The 19,480-nt window shown below is 36.8% G+C and overlaps 1 protein-coding gene across 15 annotated transcripts in view; it reads left to right on the top strand.

The window, feature by feature from the left end:
- The window catches only part of RAPGEF4 (Rap guanine nucleotide exchange factor 4), a 336,971-nt gene that overhangs the window by 290,539 nt on the left and 26,952 nt on the right, over nt 1–19,480 (top strand). For all 15 annotated transcript variants that reach the window (XM_074303100.1, XM_074303098.1, XM_074303099.1 and 12 more), the window contains 4 exons: nt 190–287; nt 12,287–12,412; nt 13,013–13,191; nt 16,668–16,758. In XM_074303100.1, the coding sequence (XP_074159201.1) occupies nt 190–287; nt 12,287–12,412; nt 13,013–13,191; nt 16,668–16,758 (494 nt within the window). The remainder of the gene's footprint in view (nt 1–189; nt 288–12,286; nt 12,413–13,012; nt 13,192–16,667; nt 16,759–19,480) is intronic.

The raw sequence follows: 19,480 nt of genomic DNA, 5'->3' as shown, positions 1-19,480 counted from the left end.
ACTGAGGGCTTGAGTATGCTATGTATTTTTATTTTATTTTATTCAGTAAGTCCCTTTAGTAATGTGTTTCATACAGTCACTATCCACATTCAGGTAATTCACATGGCTGACAATTTGTTGGTGTGATTAAGGTAGTGCAGCGAATTTCAGATGTATTTAATGGGCAGTCTTGTGCTTTTATGTTCACAGAAAAGGTGGTGCTCAAACCTAATGATGTTTCAGTATTTACAACACTCACTGTTAATGGACGTCTGTTTGCTTGCCCACGAGAGCAATTCGATTCACTGGTATGTATGGATGCTGTTTTCATAAAAGCATCTGCAGCCAAAAGCTTGCATAATCTTAGTGTTTTTTTTTTAAAGCAAAAGAAATACCTTGAATTCTGATTGGTCTTTCCTATTAAAAAAAGCACATTAAAAAAAAAAAAAACCTAATTTGGGGTAAAGATCATTTTTTAAAAAGATACTCCAAACTACAAATTTGAGGCTCTGGTATTATTGAAAAGCATTAATACAAAAGCACAATTCCTGCTACTGTTTCTGTAATAAAAATATAGTCTACTTATTTTCCAGGTACTTTGAAACTTGAACATTAAAATTAACATTACTCAGTATAAATGTGTTATCTGTCAGACATGATAGTGACATCCGTGGACTCATTAAAGTGAAATCACTATTTAGCAATGGGAAAAACAGTTTGTCCCTGTATATGTTCTAATTTGTTGTTCTAAGATTTTAGATATTATTACATCAACCTTTGTAATATGATCCTGAGTAAAATATCCAAGTAACATATAATTTAAACATGATCATCAAAATGATCCTGAAACAATCCATATAACTCTTACCATCCCAGACACTATTACTTGTTCCTGATTATCCAGCATTAACAACTCACTGTCAGCCTATGGAGAGACAGTAGATGGACAGTTAGGTAGATTAAAATTAATAGATATTTTTCTTTAATATGATCCTTCCCTAATTCCCTAACTTACCACCTCTTAACTGAACTATTTCAATAAGTTTCTAATTGATTTCCCTCGTTCAAGTTTCCCCCCATTCTAGTACATCCTCCAGTGATTTCCCTGAAGGGAAAAGATGATTATGTGACTCTCCAATGCCTCAGTGGTTCTATATGACCTCTAGAATTGAACATAAAGTCCTCTATTTTGCATTAGGGGCAGCTAGGTGGCATAATGGATAGACAATTAGACTCAAAGTCAGGAAGACATCAAATAAGAACTCAGATAATTCCTAGCTATCATGGACAAGTCTGCCTTCCTCAGTTTCCTCATCTGTAAATTGTTAATAGCAGTATCTACTTCAGAGGTTGTTGTGAAGTCCTTTGTAAACTTTAAAGCACTATGGCATTTCTATAGTGCTTTAAAGTTTACGGAGCACTTTAGTTTCCCATCTCTGGAATTCTCTCCATCCTCACCTCTTAGTTTCTCTGCATGAGTCCTTTCTTAGTCCCCACAATGGCTAGTCCCGTCCTCTCTGAAATCACCTTGTATCTACGCAGGATGTATACTTTTTTTTTTGGTATTCTGTACTGTACCTTGTACTTTTTTTTCTCTTCCTTTAGACTATGAACTCCTTGAGGGCAGGCACTGTTTTTAACCGTTCTTTGCATCTTCAGCACAGTGCTAACAAGTAGTGAGTGCTTAACAAGTGCTTTTTGATGTATTAATCTTGTACATTGAAGGTGCTCTCCAAATGTTTGTTGCATTAAACTAAAACACACTGGGGGTAGATTTATTTTCTGCTTACCCCATATAAAAGGATTGAAAAGTCAAGTCTTTTCCAATGCTATTTGGGAGAAAGCCGTGGGGCCATCTTAAATGGCAAAGATACAAATTAGATTCCTTAATAGATAACAATGCCATTGACATCTGGGCACCATCCAATAATTAGCACTACTTCACAAAACCAAGTGACTGCAGCCTCTATCTCTCTAGGGTAGTCTTTAAGTATAAGTTATAGTGGGAAATGCACTAGAATGGGGATCAGAAGACTTGAATGGACTCAATCTCATAGTTGAGCTATCTCAGGCAACTCACTTCATTTTTCTGAGCTTCACTTTCTTCATCCATAAAATAAAAGAGTGGATTGAATGACCTTTTACCAGCTTTACCATCACATGATCTGGGTTTTGGTTTCTTTTGAGATATTTTATATGCATAAGAAGAGTTTGCTTTTCTACACATTTACTCCTAGATCCAGTTTTTTATTATTCTTTGGAAAAGGAAAGGGTATGTATAAAAATAATGAGTTTGATTCTGGGCCAAATCAGAAAATATCCTAAAAAGTGAGGTGACGAGGCAGCAGCTAGAGGCAATCCCCTTCAATTTCTCTTTCACTCTGGAGCTGCTCATAGCCAGCACTCAAGAGCCCATAAAAACAGGACCTTTTTATAAAAAAAAAAAAAAAAAATAACCCTTCCTATGGCCATAGTGGAAAGGATAGCTTTTATATAGAAATGAGATTTCTTTAAGGCAGAGCAAGGAGTTTCTTGATAACTGATGATACTATTTACCTCTGTTTCTGTTTGTATTCCTATACATTGAATTTAATTGTGTTTTGTTATGGGCTAGAAGTAATTTGGGCTTTTGGATGCAGAAATCATTGAAGATTTGTTATAACCAATCTGGATCGCCAAGTCAGCAACAACTACATACTCAAAACATTACTTTGGTAGGGAAGCCTCACATAATAGAGTATGCATAGAGACCATGTGACCAAGGGCATTAAAGATCATGGGAACCTAAAGGATATATACTCTGTGGCATAGCACAGACCTGAAAATGCGGGGGATGGTTCTGATTCTAATATTTCTTCTTCTAACTTATTATATGACCTTGGATTTTTTCTTACCTATAAAATGAAGAGATTGGACTATATGCATTATTTGAAGTTCTTTCCAAAAATAATGTTCTGTATTTTAATATTGATTTCTGAATTTATCAAAATTAGTTAGAACTGAAATTTTATGGAATACAAAGGTATATCAAAATGATTTGAATGGAAATTTGCCAAGGACAGTATCATTTCTTTCAGAATAACCAGTGTCCCTTTGCCATTTATATTTGAAGAGTTCATGACTCTTTTTTTTTAGACCAACAGTTTATAAAGCTTGACCATGCATCTATCCATATACTTTTCAGCTATCTACTGAAATATATACAATAGAACTGAAAGGATGGTTTGCACATGAAACAATGAATCCATTATACAAATCTTGCTTTTCTTTTTAGTATTTATAATCAATTCAATATTACTTTCAAAGCTGCTCTGCTTGCTATATAATTCCTTCTTTTATCTTTAAACATGCTTTATCTTTTATCTTTTATCAAAAACATGTTTTAATGACTCCCTCTTTTGTCTTTCTTTTCATTTTCTTTTTTTATTTTGGGAGGCAAGCCTACCTCTATGTCTCCTTTTCTCCTCACTTTACCTCTACTTTGTACATATATTCATTTGCAAAAAGGAAAACAAAACCTTTGTAACAAATGTGCATATTCAATCAAAATTAATCCTCTTATTGACTGTAACCCAAAAAATGCACATCTCAATCTGAAATTTGAATATCACATCTCCATCTGGTAGCATCATTAGCAGTTCACTGAAATTATGGTTGGTTATTGCATTGATCAGAGTTCTTAAGTCCAAGTAAACATTTCCAAAAACAAGTCATTTTTAAAAGGGGAAACTAGAACTAGAAGAGAAATGTTTCCACACAGCACTTTTTTTTTTTTTTTTTTTTTTTTTTTAAATTTTTTTTTTATTATATATATATATATATTTTATAATATTATCCCTTGTATTCATTTTTCCAAATTACCCCCCCTCCCTTATTCCCTCCCCCCGACGACAGGCAATACCATACATTTTACATGTGTTACAATATAGTCTAAGTAAAATACATGTGTGTGAATATCATTTTCTTGTTGCACAATAAACATTAGAATCCGAAGGTATATGCAACCTGGGCAGACAGATATTAGTGCTAACAATTTACATTCCCCTCCCAGTGTTTCTTCTCTGGGTGTATCTACCTCTGTCCATCATTGATCAACTGGAAGTGAGTTGGATCTTCTTTATGTTGAAGATTTCCACTTCCATCAGAATACATCCTCATACAGTATCGTTGTTGAAGTATACAGTGATCTTCTGGTTCTGCTCATTTCACTCAGCATCAGTTGATTTAAGTCTCTCCAAGCCTCTCTGTATTCCTCCTGCTGGTCATTTCTTACTGAGCAATAATATTCCATAACTTTCATATACCACAATTTACCCAACCATTCTCCAACTGATGGACATCCATTCATCTTCCAGTTTCTAGCTACAACAAAAAGAGCTGCCACAAACATTTTGGCACATATATGTCTCTTTCCGCTCTTTAGTATTTCTTTGGGATATAATCCCAGTAGTAGCGCTGCTGGGTCAACACACAGCACTTTTTAAGGTGCTGTGTGATGTGTTTACAACATGAAAGCAAATGGAGGTTTCTCTTGCCAGTTGATTCTTGTCAAGTGTATCAAATGGCTTTGGCACAAAGATATAAAGCAAGGCTATCTCCAGCTCCCTGTGGAGAAGACACTAACTTTTTAAGCCTCTGTTTATTGGCAGATGATCCTGCATCCTTACAAGCCATTACTGCTTGTTAGGATCATTCTTCCATTTGAATGCTTGAATGGTAGAAAGGAATTTGTGCCCTCTTTGGTACATGGATGCCCATATGTATTTCTTGGGGCCAAATACCTCTTCCTGACAAATAGCTCTTTATTAGTATTACTGTGAGTTATGTCATCACACAAAGGAGTAATCTGAATATTATGTGAAAATTTTAGCACATGAAGCACCCTTTTGAGTCTAAAAGCAATTCCCTTTTGGAAGACTTCAGGGATATCATCTATAAAGTAATGCTTCTGACTGAGATTTGAGCTGATCCCATAAATCAATCATTCAGAGTGTATTTACTAAGTGCCAGCTATGTGCTCAGCATCATGTAAAGCCCCATGGGGTTGTGGAAATGTGCAACATATAATCCCCACTCTCAAGGAGTTCATCATGTAAGAAGAGAGACAAGAATAGCATATGTAAATGGTGCCAACTGACACTGAGTACAAACTGGAACTCATTCAGAAAAAGGCAACTGTGATAGTGAGGATATTGGAGGACATCATGGAGAAACGCTTGGAAGAATTAGAAGAAGCAACTGAGAAAGGAGTGGACATCTGGTTAAGTGTATTTATAGGGCTATCATGCAGAAGAGGAGTAATTAGCCTTGGGGGGATTTGTCCTTCAAGGACAGAAGTAGAAGCAGTGGGAGAAAGTTAAACAGAATCAGATTTAGGTTCAAAGTAAGGAAAAACTTCCTCACAATTACACTTTTCCAAAAAATGGGAGGAAATGGGATAACTCTTCCTATGAATCCTCAAACCCAGACTAGAGAAGTATTTATTTATAGTTTAAGTTCCCTTCAGATCCTGGATGGATGAGATGGCTTCTGAAAGTCTTTGCTGCTCTTAACATTTTGTAAATTTGTATATAATCACACAATGAAATATACAGAACAACTTAGAAGTCCTTAAAAATGTCCAGAAGAAAATATTAAATATATTGGCAAGAAATAGGGGAGCTCTGACCACTTCTATGTGTGCTTTTCAGTAATGTTGGGGGAATCAAGGGATTGTAATTCAGTTGTTTCAGTTGTGTCCAACTCTTTCTGACCCCATTTTGGATTTTTTCAGCAAAGATACCAAAATGAAACATCACTCCTTTCTCCAGCTTATTTTACGAGAAATAGAGGCAAATATGCTTAAGTGATTTGCCCAGGGTCACACAGCTACTGAGTGTCTGAGGCCAAATTTGAATTCAGTAAATATGTCTTCCTAACTTCAGGCCAAGTACTTTATGCACTGTAACACCTAGTTTCCCAATCAAGAGATCATAGAGCTATATAAATATTGACGTTACATTGTTTTTCATGCTTTTCAGTTTACATGAGGCCATACATGAGCTACTGTGAGGGCCTAGCTAATGAAGGCAACCAAAATGATGACAGAAATGGTAGCTATCATGGAGAAATAGTTGGTTGAATTAGAAGATGAGAAACAAAGGGAAAGAGTGAGGGAGAGAAAAAGCGATGAGGGTGTCAGACAAAGAGAGAGATGGAGAGGAGGGAGAAAAGAGGGAGAGAGAGAGAGCATTTATTAGATGCTTATTATGTCCCAGGTTTTGTGCTAAGTACTGGAAATATAAATAGAAGCAATTAAAACAGTCAACTTAAGGAACTTACATTCTAAAGGGGAGCTGGAAAGATGGGGGAACCTGCCATTGAGGAGAGAGAAAGGAAGTCCAGAGAAGGAGTAAACAGTAGAGAGAAGTAGAGAAATGTAGGCTGGGATAGCACTCAACCACTTAAAAGAGGAAGAAGGCTACTGATGGAAGTTGAGGAAAAAGTGTTGGAGAAGACCAGAGAGGAAGTTTAGCCAAAAGAGAATCATGTTCTGTTTTATTATTTCTTTATTATCTCTTCATCTCTAATTACTATTATACCTTTCTTTAGTTTGGTTTCCTGGTCTGATAAATGAGAAAACAAGCAGTATTGCCTTCCCAAACATAGCCTAATTTAAAAAAAATTAATTGTCCTTATAAGGCAAAAGAGAAAAAGTGAGAGAAAGAAAGACAAAGACTGAGAGACAGAGAGAGACAGAGACAAAGAGAGGGAGGGAGGGAAAGAGAAGGAGGAAGGGAAAAAGAGACAGAGACAGAAGCTTTCGGGCTATTCTGGCATCTCCTGACCACTGCCTTTTGACACCTAAAGGAATTTGTCATCGTTATTCAGGACTACATTTCCCTCTCAGGCTACCTTCAAAAGCTGATCCAATTCCCTGCCTCTCTCCATCAATTGTAATAGCATTGCCCTTCAACCCATTATCTAAGGCTTGCTCAGGTCTTGGGAATCATCTTTCATTCCTCTTTGTCCTTTATTTCCTTCATCTTTTCATTCATTTATTTCAAAAAAATTAGTAAAAAAACAAAAACAAAAACAAAAACAACCTATCTTTATACAAAGGCTTGAGCGAGACATTAAAGGCAATATGAGATAAATAAAATTGTTGGTGCCCTCAAAACTTATAGAGAAGACAAGAAGATAATGGGATATTGTCAGATGGGGGAAATAATTCCTGTTAAGAATTCAAAGATGGCATATGGATATTGATGAATGAAGAAGGAGTAAGAAGAGACATATGTGTAGTATCTCCTACATGTATGGGGACTTTTGTCATTGGGAGGGGGAAAATATTATATTATGAAAGTGAAGAAGTAATCCAATTTAATGGGAGTATGAAGTGTCTGAAGAGAAGTAAAGTTGTATACATGCAACCATCCCATCAATCAACAACTATTTGTTGAATGCCTACTATGAGCTAGAAACGTTTCTAAATACTGAAGATGTAGCAACAATAATGAAACATTCCTCTGCCCTCAAGAAGGTAACATTCTATGAATGGAAACGATTTGTTCATTGATAGATAAACCTATGCAAAATAAACACAAAATAAATTTTTTAGATGGAAAAGCACTAGAAGCTAGGGACATCAGGAAAGGCTTAATGTAAAGTATGTCACTTGAGTGGTTTGAAGGAAGGGATTATAGACAGCAGAAGAGGAAGCATTCCAGTCATGGGGACAGACAGTACAAAAAGAAACAAACCAAAAAAAAAAAAAATGCAGAGTTAAAAGATAGTTGTAAATGTGAGAAAAACAGGAAAGAGGCCATTTTGGCTTGGCCATATAGTTTGTAAAGAAACATAATACATAATTCAAGAAAGGGAAAGAGAAGCCAAGATATGAAGGAATTTAAAAGGTAGATAGGAGAGATTATATTTAAATCCTAGAGTCTATAAAACTAGTAGGATAATAACTAGAAGCAATATGATAGTTGAACTTTAGAAAAATATTTTGATAGCTATTTAGAAGGTGAGATTATTTCACATACAAGGCAGCCTCTCAGTTCTACTATATGTATTGAAATAAGTCATTTTAGTTGAAGTTCAAGTTTAAAATTTAAAGAAATTTTTTTCAAGTTTACTCAGTAGATGTGGATAGAAAAAAAGGATAAAAAAGTATGTGGCTAGGAGCATGGCCAGAATTTATTGACTACTAGTCTAAAAGAAAAGGTCATGAACTCTACAAACATATGTGGAAAAGGGCCATTAGTTGTCTTGAAGGACATGACACTGTCCTTGGCAAGTTTCTATTGGCATTATTTTAGGATATCTTTGCTGTCTGTAAAACTTCAGTTCTAAATAGTTTTGACAAATGCATAAACCAATTTTAAAATGCGAAACATTAATCTTGGAAGAGACCTCAAATGATATGTTTGGTTCAATCTCTTCATTTTACAGATGAGGAAAAAAGGAAGATAAAGGAATTTACTCAGTGGCATAATAACAAGTTAGAAAAAGAATAAATATTAGAATTCAGAATCTTCCCTATGTCCAAGGGCCTCTGACACGAGGCACTTGAGGCAAAGATGTCAATTAGGAGCCTATTTGAATAGTTCAGCTAAATGTAGATGAGAGCTTGGTGATGGCCCTGAGAATAGAAAGGAGATAATGACACAAGGTATTTGTCAAAGTAGAAATGGCAGGATTTGATAGCAAGTTATGGTAGCAAGAGTGAAGGAGAAAGAGATAGAGATGGGTAACTAGTGATAAAGAAAGTGATAGAGATGGGTAACTAGAAAGACACCGGTATACTGGACCAAAAAAAAAAAAAAATAGGAAGGTTCAGAAGCAAGAGTATTTTTGGAAGGGAAAATAAGAGTTTGATTTTGACATGGATATCTTGCTACTACAATCTATTTTTTTTCCTAGCAAAAGGGGCGGTATAGCAAAAGCTTAGAAGCTAAGAAGGGATTACTTGTGCTGTGTGGCCTCTCTCTCTCTCTCTCTATATATATATATATATATCTGAATTGAGACATATTCATTCCCTTTGTAATGACTCTCTTTTAGGTCCCAGACATCTTTCATCTGACTTAGGATAGATAACATGCTTGCCTCTGCCCCTTTGTCCTTGTACATTGACTTAAATATCACTATTGACCATGTTCTTCAGATAGCCCTTCTACCACATCTCTTCAATATGGTGATGAATAAAGTCCTTTTTATCTTCCCTATGGAAGAAACTCCTGATTCCTGAACTCTAGGACTCATTCAAAGTTGGTAATCCTATTTATTTGTACCTTATCTCTCAAATAGTCTTCTATTTCTTCTGTTTCATTTACCCAAATATTATTATTAAAAATAATTAGTAATAATACTAATTAGTTATGAATATTACATATTCTTCCTATCATTAATTTTCCCTCTTTGGATTTCCCTTTACCAGAAAAACAGAATTTAATGGAAAGGACATTGCACTTACAAGTATGAAAGAACTGGATTCAAATTTGACCTCCAATACTTATTAGCTCGGGGATCATTTGCAAGTCAATTAACATCCCTCGATCTTAGTTTTGTCATCCCCCAAAAGGGTATAATAATAGCCAAACTACTTACCACAAAGAATTGTTTGAGGAATTTAATGGGATAATATATGAAAAACACTTTTTAAAGTGTAAAATGCTCCATTATCATTCCACCCAATCTTGTCCTTGCCAACCTTGAAAACTTATCTTCTCCACAGACCATTATCTACCCATTAGAAACTGATCCCACAAATTTACCCTGTGTGCCCTGCTAATTTTCAAAGAAATTCCTCTCCTCTTTCAACAATCTATTCAAAGTTTAAGCTCCTATATGTCACTAATTTAAAGTCTATTTATATGTACAAATATGTCTGTGCATATATCTATTTATCCACGTGTTGGACTATATAGGTTAATCAGCTTTGTCTCCCTCAGTGCTCTGTAGATTAAAAGCTTTTTGAAGGTAAGGATTGATTGAACTTTAAATTATTAATCCCTATATATTAAATGTGGTACATACTATCCATGCATTAACCACTATTAATGGTGATAGAATAAGCACATTATCAAGATTCTCAGAGTAAACTACTTTCATTTATTACCTCTAGTAATAAGTCTTGTGTGAATGCTTAGCAAAAGCGTTAAGATTAAGAATAGGCAATGATGGCAGCAAAGTAGAGGGCAACAGGCCAAGGGGCAAAAAGGGACACTTTGATATTTGAAAAATATACTCATTTCTTATGGAAGAGCATTTCACTCTGGAATATATTTATTATGTGAGAAGTCAAGTTGAATGTATGAATTCCTCCTTATAACTAAGGTTCAAGAGTCTGGTAGCCAGTAACTCACAGCAGGAATAATTTTCAAATGCAAGAGTATGCAATTTTCAAACGTTATCCAAAATATATACATGCCTTGTCCTGACTACTGAACAGAATTTCCAGAAAAGAAAGATAAATTCTAACTAAAAAGCAACAAGATGTTACCAGTGAACTTATTTTAAATTTTTGCAACCTCTATAACTTTGTAAAATAGTTACGTGTATAATAACATGATGGATACCATATGGAACTGTTAGGAAGTTGTTGTTCAGTCATTTTTCAGTGTTGATGGACTCTTTGTGACATCTTTTGGAATTTTCTTGGCAAAGATATTGGAGTGGCTTGTCATTTCCCTTCCCAGCTCATTTTATAGATGAGGAACTGAAGCAAATAGAGTTAATTATTAGAGTCACATAGCTAGTAAGTTTCTGAAGTCAGACTTGAACTCAGGAAGATGAGTAGCTGCCTCCTATTATGAAAAGCTGGGTTCAAAACTCTTATCATATCTTCACTAACTGTGAACATATGAAAGTGGTTTAATGTCTCTTGAGTCTTTCTTGATCTGTCAAATGGAAATAATAATGGCACATATATGACAGGTTTGTTGAGATGATCAAATGAAGTAGGCATGTCTGTATACCTTAAAGTACTTTTAAAAATGCCAGGTATCATTCTAGTTGAGATATGTTGAAGGGAGGGGAATTGTGTACTTTATTTCATTCAGTAAACTGAAAGTACTTCAGATGGTTTCCAAGGCATAATAAAGCTCTGGTATATATAGAATATTCCTTTTATGGATAAAGAAATTAACTTGTGGGGATAGTAGGGAATGATCCAAGGTTCTAGGAAGTCAATAGCAGAACCATAAGACCCTTGGTCTTCTAATTTCTAATCCAGCACTAAGACCAGTGAGTCGGACTCTGTGGGCTTAGAATTCCCCATGGAATGAAGGGACTAGGTTTAATGCAGGAGAAAGAAAACCATTACTTCCCCTGAGCCACCCTCTTGCTATTTCAACTTGCTGAGTTGTATGCTGCCCAAAGAGGTATGGCTGGGAGGTCACCAAGGATGGAAGTACAGTTATTCCTATGAAAGTCACCATTACCTTCAACAAGAAGGTTATAATCAGAAGTCACAAATTCCTATCAGCCACTGCTTTGGGTTGACTCCAGGGAAGAAACATTGAAACAGGAGAAAATGTTTCTACCTTCACCTCTCAAGAAGAGTTGCCAGATTCTTTCAGAAGGAAAATTTATCAGAATGAGGCTCTCCAGTTGTCACTCTTCATGGCCAAAATAAATTACTTGTCCCTCTTTACAGAGTAAATCCGTTATATATGAATTTAGGGGTGATGCTGACTTTTGCAGCTTAGATCATGTAGATGCGGCTATTATCACAATGTGCCCTAGAACTCCTGACACAGGGTCCTCAAGACCATTTCAGAGGGTCAATGAGACCAAAATTATTTTCACAGTAAGACCATGACAATTTAATTTCTAATACAGTAAATATAAATAGATATGACGCATGTAAATACAAGCTTTTTGGAAATCTTTGATAATTTTTAAGTATAAAAAGAGGTCTAAAAATAAAGACCAGAAAGTTTGAGAACCATTGATTATACATGATGATGATGTTTTTTATAATTATGCTGACCAAAGTGACCACTGAAGTTAAGGTCATCTTACTATTATGACTAAAATTAATACCTGAGAATTTTTGCTAAAAAAACAAAAACAAAACATTAGAATCTTGTTATGTTCAGCAACTCTGAGTGTAGATCAGCACCACATAGAGCAATAGAAAGAACATTGGTTAGGCAATCAGAAAAGCCTCAGAGGACTACAATCTGATTCAGGCCATATGTAGTCATGTGCCTCAGCACTGTGCCTTAGTTTCTAACATCTATAAAGAGGGTTGAACTAGATGATCTCAGATATCCTTTCTAGCTCTAACTCTATGATCCATGTATTTTATTCATAGACGCCCTTACCAGAACAAGAAGGCCCAACTACTGGAACAGTAGGAACTTTTGAACTGATGAGTTCCAAAGATTTAGCATACCAGATGACGATTTATGATTGGGAGCTTTTCAACTGTGTACATGAGGTAAGGAGTCCCAACACCAAATTTTGTGTTTTGGGTCATAGCTCTGGACTGTGGCTACAGTTGTAATTCAACTCTGTGTCTTAGTTTGTATTACATTGTATGTGTTTGTGTTTTATCGTGTGTGTTTTCTCACCCAAACTTGACTCCCTGTGAAGAAACTGCTTTTACCTGTAGAAGAATACCAACTATACAAATCTTAATCCTAGAGAATTGTTTCTAAGTTCTATTACAATAAAGAAACTAAATGACAATTCTATGAATATCGAGTACATTTAAGTCAGCTCTAAAGGCTTTGTTGCTGAAACAAGACAAAAGGGGAATAAATGAAATTCTGACTTGAGTACTTTGCTGGGTATTTAATCACACTGATGTATCTTTCTAAGTATATTCAGTCTTTAGTATCTACATTTATATGATTAACATAAATGTCACAGTGATCTTCTATGAACTTAAAACAAAGTGGAATTCTTATCAACTAAAGGGAGCCCACACTTTCTATTCAGCAGGATTGTCTTGAGAAGAAGGAAAGCCTATCTATTCCTTTTCTCTATATAAATTAAAAAGTAAGCAAATGTGACCACTCTGGGTTTTCTTTTCCAGCTGGAGCTTATCTACCACACATTTGGAAGGCACAACTTCAAGAAGACCACTGCAAACTTGGATTTGTTCCTAAGGAGGTTTAATGAGATTCAGTTTTGGGTCGTCACCGAGATTTGCCTTTGTGCCCAACTCAGCAAGCGAGTTCAGCTCCTCAAGAAATTTATTAAGATAGCAGCCCAGTAAGTACCTTTGGCATATGCAGGAGAAATGCTCGAGCTGCGTGCCAAGCACAGAATCTGTCTGCTGCTTTCTTTAGAATTTCTCTAAGACTGCACTTATAAAACCCCCAGAAGCACCCACCCTGCCTTTATTTTGTGAGATACATGCACAGCGCTGTCAAGGGGCTCAGAGAACCGGTTTTTCCTTCAGAGAAATGCCGTTCTCGCCTTTTTCTAATGCTCAACATCCCGCTCATCAGCTCTGGGCAGATGCATGTCTGAGCTGGCCCCGAAGCCCAGGACCGCTCCCTTGCTGCTCTCGCTTTGGCTCTAAAGAAAGCATCATTGAGCAGCGGGCAGGTAGAGATGGAAATGAACGAGCCGACGTGGCACGCTGTGTCCAGGAGAGGGCACTAGAGCATATGCAGAGAAACCTATGAGCTGAGTCTGACAGGATGGAATGCCCCAAAACAAGCAACCCAATGCAAGAGAATCTCTCCCTAGAACTCAGGATAAAAATCAAGCATCTTATAAATATTGCATTTAGGAGCACTTCATGGGAAACAATTTATTTACTGGCGGGCCAGTTAGATTTCCCTCTGACATGAATTTAATCTTCTCTTGCTATTTAGCTATGCTTGACAACCCCCTGTTTACTTCCATGTTTCCAGGATCACTACAATGCTAAAAATAAATTGCTAAACGCGGCCCATGGCACTGAAAATCCTTTCCCTTCTAAATTCAAGGAGCTCTGCAGCACAAAGGTTGAGAATAAAAACAACCTCCTCCGGGCTGCTTTCTGAAACTCAGAATTTGAGAGCCTGCTTAGTCTGGTTTCTAGAGAGCTAAACAAAAGAAAGCAAACTCTGAGCCATGTTTTTCCCTTTGCCAAATGTCTCAAATTATCCTGCCAAAACAGGAAGGTCAGCAAAAACTCCCACTGCGTGTAGCTCTCAGACCTGTTTTCTTGTCATTTTCCAGCTTCGGGTTCTTTCAAGGGGGATGTAATAAAAATGTTACTAAAGAGGTGAAGAAGAATTGTACAACCTCTTGGCCTAGGAGCAAAGACCAGCCTTTTTCCAGGTGAAAAAGGCTGCCAGGGTCTCTTTTGTATTTGGTTCAAGCCTCCAAAGCATGGTGCTTATTGAAACCTGTGAACAGATAGAGCTTCCAAATCTGAAAGAGCTCATTTTCCTCTTCCCACAGTGGTGAGTGCCAATGGAAGAGAAAACACAAAAGCATTTTTACATGAAAATGGGCAAAGTCAGAAAAATATATAAAGGCCTTTTATTGCTAAATTGGGCACCTACCCATTTTGGTGGGTTTTTGTAAGAAAGAAGATGGAGATTGAAAGTAAGAATCCTTTTAAAAAAATAACAACATCAACATAAAACCTGAAAAAATGAAATGATTGTCAGCAGGGGAAATCATCAGGATCTTTTTTTTTTTTTTTGCATCCTCATCTCTCTGTATGATACACACACACACACACACACACAGTGTGTGTGTGTGTGTGTGTCTGTGTGTGTGTGTGTGTGTATTTCTTTACTAACCTCTGTTACTTAAGTAGTGCTATCTTGGTCTCAGCACAAAAAAAGGAATCCCCTCTGATTTCAATAAACTTATTTCCCAAACATGAAACATACCTGTTGTAATAGTAACACTTTGCATTTTACTTGTTTTTCCTCTTGCACACACTTGCACACACACAAAAACAAACCTATGAAGGAAGGAGGTAATGCTGTCTTCACTGAGAAAGCTTAAATAGAGAGTTTATACACCTGACTCAGGACCCCAAAATACTTAGGGTCAGAGTTTAACAAGGGCTAGTTTCTAGGCTACTGATTTCTGGCCAACTAAGAATTCCACTATACTTCTGCCTTCCAAAATAAAACACATATGGACAGACACAATGCCTGTCACATAGTAAAAAAAAAAAATTCGCTCAATTCTCATTTTTTTCTATCTTGATTTTTTCATTTTATCTCAATTCTCTATTTATTATTCCCTCTTTCCTCCACCTGAGTGCACAGATTAGACATATGGCGGACTTAAGGAAAGGCATTATCATTGTCCTCAGTCTTTCCTTTCTAACAGGACCCATGGTGATGATCTTCCTGCTTATCCTCCTTCCACACTGTCTTGGGGAGAAGGGAGGTGCCAGCACACCCAGACCAAGTAATAGACATGCTTAAACTCAGATGGAGCCTCTGAGTTCCTTCCACTTCTAACTTCCACCTCCTTCCCCCAAAGTGTCTATTTGGTTAATTACCTCTTCTGGCTTAAAGCACTTACAGCCAATAAGAGGTAAACCCCTCAATCCTATCTCCCTTGTAAGATCAGTCCCATTATTCTGTACTCTTTTTTTTTTCTTTCTCCCCCCCCCCCCATTTCAGAACAATTTAAGATTTACTAGAGACTGATTGTTCAGCCTGATCCCTGGCAACAGACCAAACAACTTAATTTAGGCTTTTATAAAAATGCTAATCCATGTTGGGTTTAACTAAGATTTAGTCAACTTAGATAACTATTGATTTTTGGTAGAGTATTTGTCCCTACCACAAGGGTACCAACCTCCCTTCCACACACACACACACACACACACACACACACACACACACACACACAAGCTGATGTTGGAGAAGTTGAAAACTGCAATATTCTTGAGTTAAGCCAAATACCTGGGCTGATGGGTGACATTCTGACTAAGGATTTTGTTAACATCTTCCCCTTGTTTCTCTTCCAGATATTCAGTCATCAAACTTAAATAGAGCAGCAAATAGCAAAGTGATGGGCTCAAACATTCGCTGTGTGGTCTGACGGGGGAAGGGGGCAGGGATCAGTTGATTTCACATCTATTTTCAGTAAAGTACGTATCATCTACTACTAAAAACGTCCTAGAAAATACGTGCCCAGTTCATAACACATAACTCCAGCGAAACCTTTCAAGGGGACAGGTGCACTCCTTATTCACTATAGTGGGTGAAAGCAGAAGGGATGCTAATGGCTTCTCTCAGCAATTATGAGAATGAAGAATGAAGAATAGCAAACCCCTTCCAGAAGGGGTACTAGATAGGTGTGTCCATCAGTAGGTTAGAGAGTCTATCTTCCCAAAGGGCATTTTATATTTTCTTTAGGCTTGTTGGAGTTTTCCTAAGAAATGTGTTCCAATTTCAATTTACCATGGAACTTATTTTTTAACCCTCTCCCCAAATTCATCCATTCTTAGAATCAACTTATTAAATGGAATAAAAAGTACTATTGAGAAGGGAAGCAAAAATGAAAAATGTTAAAGTTAATCTGTCTGAAATTATAGACAGAAACCAGGTAATGAGAATGTAACCACTCAACTGCAACTTATCCGACATATTAAATCCAGCTTTCCATTCTTTTAAGGAAAAGTCAGAAAAAAATAATGACTGCCACAGGCAGGATCCTGATCTTATGTGTCCCCCAGAGTTGCCTTTTACTTGAACATAAGCTTTTTTGTGTTTCAGCTGTAAGGAGTACAAAAATCTGAATTCCTTTTTTGCCATTGTCATGGGACTTAGTAATGTTGCTGTGAGCCGCCTGGCACTAACATGGGAGGTAAGCATTGCCTGAAACATGAATACAAATGAATACAAGAACCAGGAGTTCTTAATCTTTTTTTTTGTGGCATGGACTTCTTTGGCATTCAGATGAAGCCTTTGGATAAACCACATTTCAAAATAACGTTTTTAAATAATTGAAGAAAATAGTAAATTTTAGTTAGAGATTACTGAAAAAAAATTACAGTCATATGTGTGTATATATGTGTGTGTATATGTGTTTACTTGTTGTTTTCGTTGTTGAGTTGTTCCAGTTGTGTCCAACTATTTGTGACCTTATTTGGAGTTTTCTTGGCAAAGGTAATAGAGTGGTTTTGCCATTTCTTCATTTGACTCATTTGACAGATGAGAAAACTGAGGCAGAGTTAAGTGACTTGTCCAAGGCCACACAGCTGGGCAGTGTCTGAAATCAAGTTTGAGGTCTTCCTCATTCTGGGCTGTGTGTTCTATGCATTGTACCACCTGACTGCCGTGTGTGTGTGTGTGTGTGTGTGTGTGTGTGTGTGTATACCTATATTTGTATATGTGTGGAGATCCCTTTGGAGTTTGTGAATCCCTGGTTAAGAACCCTAGTGTACACATGGTGAAATTTGTTAGAAAGAATCCTTAGGGCAACTAAGTGACTCAGAGGACAGAGCACCAGTCCTGAAGTCAGGAGGATCTGAGTTCAAATGTGGCCTCTGACACTTAACACTTCCTAGCTGTGTGACCCTGGGCAAGTCACTTAACCCCAAATGCCTCAGCAAAAAAAAAAAAGTCTTCATGGTTTGTGAGTGACATATAGATAGGTCTTGTCCCCTAGTTTTCCAATTATCCGAATTTGATTAAGAATTATCTTATCATTAGCCTCAGTCCCACCATCTATATAATGGAAATAATAATAGTCTTCCAGTAGGATATGGAAAGGAATTTTCAGATGTTCAGAAGAATGATATGAGAAAAGTTTCTACTAAACACTAAGATGGGAGAAGTGTTTTTAACCAAGGCATACATTCAGCTATTTAAGGGAATGAGCTGTGAGGAAACCAGCCTGGGACCTGCTGTGAACTATGTATCTTAGCTATCTCGCAGATCCTATTTTATTTGGAGAAAGGACAACTGGCCAAAACTTAATATTCAATTCAATTTGACAAACATTTATTAAGTCAATATATGTTCATTGTATGTTGTACATTTATATAATTAAAGAAATACTCTTCTTACAGGCAACAATCCAGAAATAGATTTCCACCTAAAATTGAATCATTCAAAAATTAATGGATAGAGATAGAGATAGGTGACAGATAGATAGCTGTCTGATAGATAAGAGATAGAGATAAAAACACAGACAGAGATAGAGATAAAGAGATAGGAGACAAAGATAGAGACAGAGATAAAAACAGAGACAGAGAGAGACAGAATTTACTGTCTGCCAAGAGTTCAGTTCTCTGGATTCAAAGTCAAGCAAACAATCAGAACCTAAATGACAAAAGAAGATGGAGAAGGGAGAGAAGATGCAGAAGGGGCATTTGAAGACACATCTGAAAGTTGCCCATGCAGACTGTCCTGAATAATCCTTCCATTGCCCTTACACTACCATCCCCAGCTCTTCTAAATGCTTTAGTTACTTTCTGGTCATGCTGTCCCAATTCCTTCTTTCTTGAGTTTCTCTGTCTAAGCAAGGCAGGTGTGGCGCACATCATCTCATCTCCTGAATATAGGAGTGAGAGAATTAGTGAGGCCTGCATGTCATGAAGCTGTATCAACTTCCATCTGGCAAAGGAACTGAGTTAAGCTACAAGTAAATAAAGCAATAAAGTCATCTCGCAGTTTCCTCTGCTTTTCTTCAGAAGGCTTATGGGGGCCATTAAAGACACCACTAGGGACAAATTTGGATTGGAGCAAGCCCAGGAGACTCTTTTGGGTAGACAGCTGTAGGACTGTGTGTTTTAGTAATTCATCTGCCCCTTCAGTCACCTGACACCATTTTTCCTCCCAGGTTTCAGGCTGTTCTAGAACAATGGTTCTCAAAGATCCAGAGAATCCTGGGGGTCTCTGAAACCCATTCAGAGGATCTACAAATTCAAAATTAGGTTTTTTTTTCTATTGTGATAAATATCTGTAAATATAACCCACATAAAATTCTTTAGATAGATATTCAATAATCTTTAATAGTATAAAGATAATGAGAAGAAAACTTTAAGTACCACTGGTCTAGAGCAGGTCCAAGGAAGTTAAGGGACTCTTCAGGAAGACCAGAATTGAGCTAAATAACCAAAAAAGTAGGTACCTTAGATTTTGTGTAATGGATCCCTCTGACAGTGTAATGAATCCTGTGGACCCTTCTCAGAATGATGTTTTTAAATGCATTAAATAAAATGTTTTATAATTATAAAGGAGACTGAATTGAAATTTAAAAACAAAAAACAAATTCACAGATCTCAGGTTAAAAACTGCCCTATAGCTTATCAAAGACCATGCTAACTATGGATAGGGGACTTTCTGCAAATGTCAGCACTGTAATGAAGAGGATAGAGGAGCCAGTCACCCCAGGCTCTCCTATTCACCTGGAAGGAATTGCAAATGCCAGGACTTAATGCCTGACCAGGGCAGAACCAAGCTCAATAGGAATCAGATGAGTCATCTTGTTCCAGTGGGAGCAAGAAAAGTCTACACCAATTAAGCCAAAAGATATTCTTGTCTCAACTTTGGTAAAATGCCATCTTATGATGAAACACAAC

This window comes from Sminthopsis crassicaudata, chromosome 3 (genome assembly GCF_048593235.1).
Source record: "Sminthopsis crassicaudata isolate SCR6 chromosome 3, ASM4859323v1, whole genome shotgun sequence".
Lineage (NCBI taxonomy): Eukaryota > Metazoa > Chordata > Mammalia > Dasyuromorphia > Dasyuridae > Sminthopsis > Sminthopsis crassicaudata.
Note: the sequence above shows the minus strand (reverse complement) of the source record. Positions and strands in the feature narration are given on the sequence as shown.